This window comes from Chrysemys picta, chromosome 3 (genome assembly GCF_011386835.1).
Source record: "Chrysemys picta bellii isolate R12L10 chromosome 3, ASM1138683v2, whole genome shotgun sequence".
NCBI classification, from domain to species: domain Eukaryota; kingdom Metazoa; phylum Chordata; order Testudines; family Emydidae; genus Chrysemys; species Chrysemys picta.
In genome coordinates, this window is record NC_088793.1 from 49,185,161 (window position 1) to 49,197,162 (window position 12,002).

The 12,002-nt window shown below is 38.8% G+C and overlaps 1 protein-coding gene across 2 annotated transcripts in view; it reads right to left on the reverse strand.

Annotated features, from left to right (window-relative positions):
• Positions 1-12,002, reverse strand: part of COL21A1 (collagen type XXI alpha 1 chain) — a 197,591-nt gene that overhangs the window by 118,966 nt on the left and 66,623 nt on the right. Inside the window, exons 7-10 of one of the 2 annotated variants that reach the window (XM_005300199.5) lie at positions 8,352-8,429; positions 6,612-6,620; positions 4,602-4,685; positions 1,042-1,104 (exon numbers count right to left, since the gene is read on the reverse strand). In XM_005300199.5, coding sequence (XP_005300256.2) covers positions 1,042-1,104; positions 4,602-4,685; positions 6,612-6,620; positions 8,352-8,429 — 234 coding nt within the window. Of the gene's footprint in view, positions 1-1,041; positions 1,105-4,601; positions 5,289-6,611; positions 6,621-8,351; positions 8,430-12,002 lie in introns of those variants that run through there. The other variant, XM_024101575.3, reaches the window with a different exon arrangement.

Below are 12,002 nucleotides of genomic sequence, written 5' to 3' on the forward strand. Positions count from 1 at the left end.
GTGTACATGTATATGCACTCACAGATTTCTTCCATTTCTTTCACTAGAATTATTTTTTCACGTCATAGTAGCTTCCAGAGAAATTATTCTCTTTTCAAAATTAAACTATTTTTAAATGCCCTCCACTGTCTTTTGCATTTTTTTTACAAAAAACTCTAATAAAGAAGAAGCCACACTGGGGTCTACATTCTTAGGACAGGAATTTGGGTGGTCGAAGTCTCTGAGTCTTTCACTTTTATCTTCCCAATACACCTTAGGCACACACACCAGTGGCTCAGGAACACAGAATGAAACCTATGAACTGTAAACACTATGCATTTAATGAGCATTAAGATCTTGGGTGTCAACTTCTCAGAAGCTTCCACTTCGATCAGAGTTCTAATTTCTTTTATGGAACCTAAGGCTACTTTACTGCTTTGGGATTTTTAACACAATTTAAAAAAAAATTCTAAAACTAAAGACCAAACTGACCATCACCAAATTTGCCATTTTCTTTATAGGAACACCTGTCATTCACCTACTGTTTTCATAAAACATACATTCATAAACCAACAATAGTAAGTTAAAAAACAAACTACAGTGTGTGGGAATATATATATATATATTTCAAAGCAGGGTACTGTTTTTAATTCTAATTCTGGGATACTCTTGTACGAAAAATCCCAAACATTTTCGAGCACAATATAAGGGCCATATTAACACTGAGAAAAAGTAAACTGCTTATTGGGTTGTTGCTTTAAGCCACTGTATCCACACATGTCACATGACGAGATCAGTTCAAGATCTGAACTTTGGATTCAAATGTCCCACAAATTTAGGGATGTTCATATCCTGGGTTTTCATTCAGGCAAGTCTCTAGTTTCATGCTATTATTTGATGGCTTTTAATCTAACAATCAAAATCTTCATAGAATTGTTAAATTCTGATGCAGCTTAGCCTATAATTCACAATGCTATAGAACATGACATATTAAAGATTTTTTTCCTTTACCGTTAGTTTTGCATTTACAGTACTTTATATGACTAAGTTTTTAGTACTCACAGGCTTACCATCTGGACCAGGCTGTCCAGGATAACCATGATTCCCAGGTTGTCCAGGGTCTCCCTGTAGAGAAGAAGTTACACATCAGAGCACAAAGACATATGAAAGAGAAGTTTACAATTAGTTGAAAGTAACTTTTATCCAAGCATATTTCTGAGCTTCAGGAATTCAGGCCTTGAAGGAATATTGTTCCACAGAACATTGGCTGTAAGCCCAGATAATTTTTTTGAAAGCGTAATTGCTATAATACAAAGAGCCCGATCCTATGGGGAAACTCCCACTGACTTCTTATGTAGGGCTTGGAAGATTGGGCCCTAAGGATAGTACATAATATCCCATATTTAGGATGTTATAGAACATGAAAAAGAAAACAGTAGAAATAAAAACAAATAAAAAAACTCAATAAAATACGTTAGTCAATACCACCCTGAACCAAACTTCATCTGTCTGTAGGTCTCTACCAAGGATTATCCTGACGCCAGATTTTTATTGAGTTTGGCTCTAATTAAAGTGAAACAGCTAAGATGGACATGGTTAAAACCTTTTAATCATCAGCTACTGCCTCAAGGTGCTTATCCTTTGTAACCCCTCTTAGAGCTTTAGCCAATGCATACAGAAGTCAGTGGGAGTCTTTCCAACTATTTCAATGTGGTTTGGATCAGGCCCATAAAAAGGCAAAAGAAAACTGCAGTTTCCCAAAGATAACTAGACCATCTTTATGATCAGAAAGCAAAACCACCAAATATATTCTTACTCAATATATTAGTTCACTGTATTTGAACGCTCTCTGTTTAATTTACCAACAAAGGATCTGATCGTGGTTCTTTGTCTCAAACATCAATGGCGAAATTCCCATTGACTTTAAAGGAACAAAGATTTGGTTCCAAACAATAGTTTACTACTGTAAGAACTGCAGAGCACATGCAGTTCTGGAATAGTAAACCAGATTGTGTTCAGCCTCACACATTGTCAGCAAAATTACCGGGTAAATTCCTGATGATAGAGGAAGATGAAGATCACAGATTGAGACTTAAAGCCTAGTTTGAATTGGAACTGTGAGAAGTCATTTAACAACATGTAAATTGAGCAAGTTTAATATTGAATTCAGTGACAAAGAATATAGAATCCCACAATAATGTCATTTATACAAAGTCACAGAATACAAAGCACACCTTTGAAAAATATTTTAAAACTGATGTTCTGAAGTTAGTCAACTAAATCTACATTTAGGGACCTAAATAAAAGTGGTCTGACACTGAGAGGTGCTGAGCTAAGAGTAACAGACTCCACTGGGAATTCCAGATCATCAGCTCCTTCGAAAATTAGGCCACTATCATTTAGGTGCCTAATGTGGATTTAAATGACTAACTTGAGACACCTACCTTTGAAAATTTTGGTCTTAGTAGTTATACCACCAAAAATAAAATTGTTTTTTTGTAAAGAGCATCTAATGTTATTAGATAACATAACAGACAATGGATTGAAAACAAGTGGATTTAGAAACAGCCATATAAAAATTCAGAGGGTTGCAAAAAGTGTCTTAAATAACAAGCCACTAATTATTTGGTACTACTGCATATTCAGATTACAAGTAAAAAAAATATTGAAATAATGTTAAGGTTCTAAAGTCCAGCATTCAAAAGTTAGGGCATGCTATAATTAGCACCCTACCAAATTCACGGCCATTTAAAACACATCACGGACCATGAAATCTGGTCTCTCCCCATGAAATCTGGTCTTTCGTGTGCTTTTACCCTATACTATACAGATTTTGTGGGGAGAACTGGGGGTCCTAACCCAAAAGGGAGTTGCAGGGGGGTCACACAGTTATTTTAGTGGTTCATGGTATTGCCACCCTTATTTCTGTGCTGACTTCAGAGCTGGGCAGCCAGAGATCAGCAGCTGCTGGCCAGGCACCCAGCTCTGAAGGCAGCGCCCCACAAGCAGCAGTACAGAAGTAAGGGTGGCAATACCATACCATGCCACCCTTACTTCTGCGCTGCTGCCTTCAGAGTTGGGCAGCCGGAGAGTGGAGGCTGCTAACTGAGGGCCCAGGTCTGTAGGCAGTAGCACAGAAGCAAGGGTGGCAACACCATACCATGCCATCCTTCTGTGCTGCTGCTGGCAGTGGCTCTGCCTTCAGAGCTGGGCTCTCGGACAGCAGCTGCCGCTCTCCAGCTGCTCAGCTCTGAAGGCAGCGCCACCGCCAGCAGCAGTGCAGAAGTAAGGGTGGCAGTACCGCAAGCACCCCCTACAATAACCCCCACAACTCCTTTTTGGGTCAGGACCCCACAATTATAACACTGTGAAATTTCAGATTTAAAAAGCTGAACTCATGAAATTTACTATTTTTAAAATCCTACAACTGTGAAATTGACCAAAATGGACCGTGAATTTGGTAGGGCCCTAGGGTTGCCTGTGCAATCTTAGTTCAGCTACCTTGTGTCTAAACGTTAGGATAATCTTGTCCAGCATGACATGGGAAATCTGTGACACAGCCAGGAACAAACTCTCACTGTACTGGGTCCTAATGCAGAGCCTTAAACACAAGAAAAATTCCTCTCTTCTTGCAGTCCTCTGCCTCATTCAATATCCAGTTGTGAACTGAATGAAGCAGGGTTTCTGCTAGAACAATTAGTATATGGTCATGCAATTCAAGCTTGCATATGCACTAGGGGGCCTACTTAAGATTGCCTGGGCCACCTAATTCTGTCAATTCCTAACTTTTGAGTGTTTTACTGTTCTTGTAAGTACTTACCTAGGTTTTGTTTAAAAATGCAAAGAAAAAACAAGAAATTCTATCATGTGAAACGATAATAACTGCTGAAATGGATCATCAGCGGAAATGCCCATACACTTGATGTAATGGAGTAACTAGCAGCTGTTATCCTCAGTGTGTAAAAGCCACTAGTGGTTGATGCAACATGCACTAGCAAAGGGATTCTTGGATTCTATTCCTGGCCTTTGAGACAGCACCTCCAAGCACATTTATTCTAAAAGACAGATTTGCTATCAACTGAGGTTTGGATTTGTCCTATTAGAGACCTGAAGCCAGATTCTAACCCTCACCTTGGCCTTTAATGCTGCTTCACCACTGGACAGAGGCTATAAAGGTCAACTAAACCCAAAGCGGCCCCCAATAGATTTCTAAATATTAATTGCAAATTAAGAAAAGTTGAGAAATTGTCATTTCTCCATGACCAGATTTTTCCATGTCAAACCATGTTAGGATTTCATTACTGAAATGATCGTAAGGGGGGTGAAATTATTTACTGGACAGTAACATGAAATTTGTGTGTAAACGAACATCTAATTTTCTTAAACAATTAAAATGACATTTAGCTTATCAGGAGTTATTTAACCAGTAGCCGATTAATTGCATCTGTCAGAGTCTGATCTTGCAAGATGGCAACTACCAGCAACTCCCACTGGCTTCAGTGGGAGCAGAATTGGACGCTGTGTGGCTTCTTCCTTATACAATGACCTTATAACATAGAAGGTAAAAACACCACCAAAATGCAGATTTTGAAAATAAGAAAATTAAAGAAAACTCTACTCACTTTTGGGCCTGGAGGCCCTTGTTTTCCTGGAGGACATATACAAGGAGAGGGTGTGGAGCCTACATCACTAGGGCCATTCATACACTACCAAAAATAAAAATGATCATCAAAATACATGGAAAACCATAAATCAACATATTACAATTAACTGCATTAACATGACCAAATATAGGACAGAAATATTTTTATTTCATATACAGCACAGCCCTAGGTTATGTAACATTTGTTTAATCAGAACTCCTGCCTAAATGAATACAAGTGGTAAGGGGGGAGGGATAGCTCAGTGGTTTGAGCATGGGCTTGCTAAACACAGCGTTGTGAGTTCAATCCTTGAGGGGGCCCTTTAGGGATCTGGGGCAAAAAAAATTAGTCCTACTAGTGAAGGCAGGGGACTGGACTTGATGACCTTTCAAGGTCCCTTCCAGTTCCATGAGATAGGTATATATTATATTATATTAAGTCATGTCCCTGAGCAACTTTGCAGACATGAATTCCTGTCCCATCTCTCCAAAACCCTGATAGCTTTTAGACCATTCAGAAAAAAACAGATTTCTATTGTAGTTAAAGTGTGTTCTTTTCTGAAGAAATTATAGCTACAAATGGAGCTGGTCAAATTATTCTTGGGGAATGAATGAAGTCTCTTTTCCATTTTTGAATCATTCAAAAAGATCCCAATTTCTGAAAATGAATTTGTTATTCATAAATATTCACCAAATAGTTTCAATGAAAAATTTTCAGAGGATAGATTTTCAAAAAAATTTCTTTTAAACTATTCAATCTTTCTCACTGTACATGATCACTAATTCACATAGAACTATTTCTGAAACTTTTTAAAGAGGATAATACACAACAAATGACTTATAGCAAATCGCGTATTGTGAATGCTATATTGTTAGCATGTGACTATGGGAATTCATACCAAGAAAGACCTTTCTAAAAATATTCCTAAAAACAAAAACTCATTAACAAGGATGTTCAAAAATATTGAATAAAAAGGGGCCTGACCGTGACTGAACCAAACATCCATATAAGAGGCAAATGAATTTTAACAAATAGTTTTTACAGAATTCATCCAGCACCAGTTACATGAATCATTAAAGAATAGTAAAAAATCCATTAACAAAGAATTTTACACGTCACCACTGTGGCTTTCATTTATGATACATCGAAGTACTTCATCTGAAACATCTAATAAGTTTATGATTAAATCTTACTGTGCTATATATTTTCTATACAGGAAATACTGTTTTTTTTGTTCACTGCAAGCAGTGTGCCACAGTAAAATATGCAGATATAAGGAGGGTCCATTTCCCAAAGAACTTAGCCCTGGTCTACACCGGGGGGGGGGAGGGGGGCTCAAGCTGAAGGTCAAACCCAGCCCCCAGATCAGGCGATGCCTTTCCCTCTCCTCCTGGCTAGCCTCTTCCCAGGGATGGGGCAAAGGGAGCCAATACACTTTCTTCTGCCAGTCCAGTCAAAGCTCCCTCCCGACCTTGAGGTTGTGGGATTTGCATTCTGAGCTGTGCAATAGGAGGTTTAGTATTGAATTGAGCACTTATTATTCACATATTCCAAATAATATATTGCACCTTAATCTGTAAGGTGTTGTGTAACACGGACTTTTAAAAGAGGGTTCCAAGTAGAATATTCTCTCAGGGTGAAATTGGTAGATTTCATTTATGAAATATAAGTTTAGTTTGTGTCAAAAACAACTGCAACTGAACTGAAGCCAATAGGAGCCACTGGTCCTCAGAACCTCCAAAAATCAGGCCACTTATCCAGTGCCCACCTGTGGATTTAGAACTAGATGTTTTACTTTAGACACCCAAATTGAAAATGTTTGCCCATTGACAATACAGTTTTGATTAGCTGGATTCCATTGCTTTTAGTTTTTTGCAAACCACTTTTCATCTCTCGAAACCAACTGCACATTACCAGCTGATGGCTTAATACTGAGTTTATATAAAAGTAAATACTACCTTAAATTGAGTGGTTTATGATTGAGCTTACCTCTCCATTCTGAAATGAAAAGAAACAGTTTAAGAATGTAGCAATATTTGTAAAGGAAAATATATATTTTTTATAACCATTTCCCAAATAGCAGGTGTGAAGTCCCTGCCCTCTTCATGTCCTAACTCAAGACCTGGGTAGATCCTGTGTGGCCATGCAAGGGTGTGGAGAGGATTAGCTTGATTTTCCCTTCCCTCCCTTTGTGCCTGTGTAGGATGCAGCCACACACTAGCCTATGGGCTATATAATTACAATGAGGTTTCTGGTATCTGTAATAGCACAGAATGTTACATCCTGAAATCTCCTAGCACATCAGAAATTATGGGGTAGTCTCCTTTAGTGAATTACCACACCATTACCTTTGGTAGGATCCTCATGCAAGTGCTGACCAAGCAAACCATGCTTAGCTTACAAACTCTGACACAATCAGAATCCAAAGTGATATGGCCACAGTGCTATGCATCCTTTGACATGTCACTGCACCTTCAGATTTTCACAGTGACATGTGAATTTCATTTATGACAAAAACAAGTGAAACCAAACTGGCAAAAAGGGATCTTTTTATCTGGATTTGATCATGCAGAATGTGGTGGGTTTGCATTTGTTTATTTTCTGAATCCCATTAGCAATTTGTAAATATCAAGATGATGCAATCTTACAATCAAGTTGACAAAGCTTTATAGAAAGAATTATATCCAGTACGTTTAAATTTATTGTAGACTTTGAAGCTCAGCTCCCATTTAAGAACCTAAACAAGAGCTGGATGTACAAAAGTGCTCAGTACCTATGGCCAGGCTTGCCAAACAGCTCAGTATCCAATAAGTTGAGCTCTTTTGAAAATCTAACTACTTATCTGGTGTCTAAGCAGGAGTTGAGCTCTTTCAAAAAAATGACTATAAGTATCACAATGGCAGCTGTTAGACATGGCACAGTTCTGTAAATATAGCTGTTTGTTAGGTTCTGAAATAGGAGCTGAACTCTTTACAACATTTGGCCCCACATGATTTAGACTTCCCTGCACCATTCTACAAACAACTAACATTTCAATATAGAATGAACTCTAACCAACCAAGTAAGGACAGGGCCACTTTTAGGTCACTCTTCAGCCCCACAACCTGGACATGAACTGATTAGGACTTCAGTTTTGTCTCATCCAAAACACATTGGATGAAATCCAGGCCTCATTGAAGTCAATTGGAGTTTTGCCACCAACTTCAATGGGGATACTTTTGACAGGAAATTCTAATTTAAAAACCTAGAAACCTGTTGAATAGATAATAGATTTTAGAGATTAGGGGATTTACTGATGACTATAGTAATAAAAATACTTTGCACTTAAAGTAGATAGCTCTTTTCATCAATAGAACTCAAGGCACTTAGTATCTCAAAGCATTTGTCACACAAAATTTAAAGTTCACTTCGTACTGATTTCACATTTGCACTGTCAAGTAAGTAATAACATTTTAAGACTTCTTTAAGGATGTATTTCTAGGAAAATACAAAAAAGTCTTGTAAAATATGTTTGTTCTAAAACTAGGTTGATAGATGCCAGATACATGTAGCTGTTACCTGTTTAAACATTATAGAATGAGTTCCTCAAATTCCAGAAGGAATTTGTTTACCGTAGTTGAATAAATGCAGAAATGTTTATTTTAAGAGCTCATTATTAAGATAGCCCCTGTGTTTAGTTATTTGGATAAAATGTCAAACAATCCTGGAGAGTTCATCAATCATACTCACAAATCCCGGGATTTCACAAGCTGTTTCTCGGTTGTTTTGTTCTGGGTCACAGTAGATTCTTAGTTTCTGGACATCAAACTATAAGTCAAAGCCAAATACATTGTTCAGGAGAAATTAAATGTTAATCATTTGATATTACATCACTGAATTCAAAATACAGTCTCCCTTAAATGGTCTGAGTTGATAATATAGACAAACAAATCTTTAAACCCATTTGAAGTCATACATGTCACGTAAGGTTGTCTGACAATTTCAGAATGTAGTTAGTGATAGCATTTTAGCCACACTGCTCCCACGGACTGATGTGTACATTACTTTGACATTTCATGGATAAAAGCAACAGGACTACTTATGGAAAAAATAATTATTATTTTTTCAAAACAGTAGAAATCATTGTCCCGAGTCTTTGGCTGTGGATGAGGACTGCACAGCACAATATACTAAACTGTTTATGGTAAATCTTCCCTTATTCTATCTCTGTACAGTACCACTATCCATAATATTTAGATTATTGTGAAATCAGCCTCCCTTCCCATACTTCTGATTCAGATCCAATAGGTTTCATTCAGTAGAGGCTTTCAGAATACATTGTCAATAAAAATGAAATGCACAATTTAGTCTTTCATAATAGATTTTAATATAGCAATGTTCCACCAAACTGACTATTCTATAGAACAAGATGTGTCATGATGTTGAGAAACAGAATCTCAGTAATTACAGATAGAAAACAAAAAACATTTAGGTCACAAAGACCATCTTTCTGGCAGTGCAAAATTGTTCCCTACTGTATATTCTAGTGCTTCTTCCAGGCTACTTTTAAATCTCTCAGGCAGTGGGTCTTACACAATTCCACATTCCTAAATCTTTTCTTAATTTCAGGCAAAATTTCCTGGCAGTGACATTTATTAACTAAGGAACAGCCTTCTTAAGAAACTGGTTGAAGCCCCATTCCTGAAGCTATTTTAAAAACTAGATTGCACAAGACTATACAAATGTAATGTAGGGAATAATACTGATTTGGCATGAAGGATGGATTAGATGACCTTTTATATCTCTTCCATCTCTAATTCCAGTAAAAATAAATGTTTGAGATTTCTACAAGAAATCTGCAACACAATCCAGTCTTTCTTGCAGAGAACCATTTTACAGCATGAACAAAATCTCATTGGGAACACTGACTCACAGACAGACCATGCAGTTCCCTAAAATTTGTTTAAGAGATTATAAAAAGAGGTCTCAAGCATTCCCAAAAATAAGTAAAATGCAGGATACCCAGACAGAGAACTGCTAAAGGTCTAAAAACAGGACAATTTATTTGTGATGGGGTGTGGCCCCACATCAGCCTCAACAGGGTTAATGAGGGCTTGAGAGGCCAATTAGGTCAGCTAGAGTCACCTCAGAGAAGGAGGGCCAAGGTGAAGTGAAAGTGAAGCCCCACTGGACCAGCACTATAAAGCCACCTATGAAAGGGCTGGGCCAACATAAAGCCAAGAAACTGAGAGTAGAATGGGGCTGCAGGGGAAAGAGTCTTCAGAAACTCCCTGGTATGAGGGAGGTCATCAGGGATGAGGAGGAAGTACAGGAGGAAAGTAAGGCCTTGGAGCCTGTTCTGGAGTAAGGAGTCTGGCAAGAAGCTAGGAGGGGTGAAGTAGTCATGGGGAATAGAGTAAGCTCCAGTGGAAACCCAGAACCAGGAAACAGAAGACAGGGAGGTGTTGTCGGAAGAAGCCCAGGGAAACAGCGACAGGGGAAGGGACTGTGGACCTGGATTGCTGGTTATAGTGTCCCTGGGCTGGAACCTGGTGTAGCAGATGGGCCCGAGTTCCCCTGCCAGCCAGTGCTATAGTAGCACAGAGCCCAAGGAGGGGCTGAACACCTTTCCAGTGATGGCATTTGGATAGATGTCCTCCTGGACTTCGTAATCCTTAAGGGATGGACTAAATGGGAACCTGGCCAGAAGGCCGAGTTATCACAAGAGAGACTATTACAGTGTGAGCAATGAGCAGCAAGGGGGTACCCAATGCAGCAAGAGATACATTCCCAGACCTAGACGCAAGGAGACGCACTAGCAGTGAGTAGCACCTGTGTAACATTCTGTAAGAAGGCTCTGCTTTAATCTCGGTGCATGTTCAAGCACCCTGATGATGAAAAGCACAATATATCTTTTAAAAGTCTGAATGTTTATATTAAAAGATTTAAGAAGTTAAACAGCTGAGAGAAAACAAAAGAAAATATATCTTTCAAAGAAACCAAAAAAATTAATCTAATTTAAGTAACTCAATATTTCCCAGAGTTGCTGCTATTATTCTCAGTCTAATTAGTAATGTCTCGTACCACACTGTTATAAATCAAGAAATCATAAGAAATTAACAACTGGATTTAATTTATTTAGCAAACATATGGAACGCTTTATGTACTGTAGTTTTATTGCTAGCAATTACTTATAAAGCCAAAATTTTGCTTACTTTTTTGTGGTAGCACATAGCTATTGAAAAAAGGTGTTTTACATTCCTTAAATAGATCAAAAATACTTACAGGCTTTTCCATATTTTATTTTGGCAGACTAGAATCAAACATTAACAATTTACAAGCATGATAAAGGCAGCACAGCAGGGACACAACTTCATATATTATGTGCTTTATGCTTCCTGTAAGCCAATGATGGGACAGTAGCTGCTTGCAACTTTTATTCTCTCCTCAATATGCACAAGTAATTCCTCTGACATCAGTGGAAATTATGTGAAAGTATCAAGAAGAGATCAGGTACCCTTTCTTTAGATAAATGGTTCCCAATTTTGAAGGGCAACTGTCATTTCACTAATTTAACATCTCAGCTGTTTCAATTAGCAACCACCTTCCCCTTCAGTCAGTTGGTCTACTTAGCACGAGGAAGGGCGCAGCTATCAAGTTTATTATTATTATTTGCATTGCCATGGCACCTAGGAGTCCCAGTCATGGACCAGAACCAGAATTGTGGAAACCTAGATGGTTGTTAGGAAATCCCTGCTCCCTTGCTTGCAGCCCAGCTACATTTGTGAGATCATAGCTGGAAAGTAGGCAGGCATGTCAGGGCTGTCCCATGATATTTATGACATTTGGCAGCACTGTAAGGGTGGCAGAAACAAGCCTTTAGCAATACAGCCAAGGTCCATTTTCTGCATTGGGTCCCAATGTACTGCAATTGCCCACCTCTCATTCAATAGGTTTTAAGGCAATCCAAATTCTGCACCGGATCAGTTTATGCAAGACGGGGATTGGAACACACCCAATTTGAATGGAGACTAAAATGTTCACAAACAAATGGGTGCCGAGCAACAGCTGAGCTTTAAGTTTGTATACAGGGGAAATGTAGTGGGGACAGCAAGCAAAGTGTGATGAGTGTTCTGAGTCTGATGAGTCATTCGTGAGCCTGAGGGTTTCTCTACATTGCAATAAAACATGCGACTGGCCCATGTCGGCTGACTCAAGCTATGGGGATATAATACTGCAGTGTAGACATTCGGGATCAGGCTGGAGGCCACGCACTGGGATACTCCTCCCTCACTGGGTCCCAGAACCTGGGCTCCAATCCGAGCCCGAACATCTACACTGCAATTTTATAGCCCCGCAGCCCAAACCCCGCAAGCCCAAGTCAGCTGACACAGGCCAGCC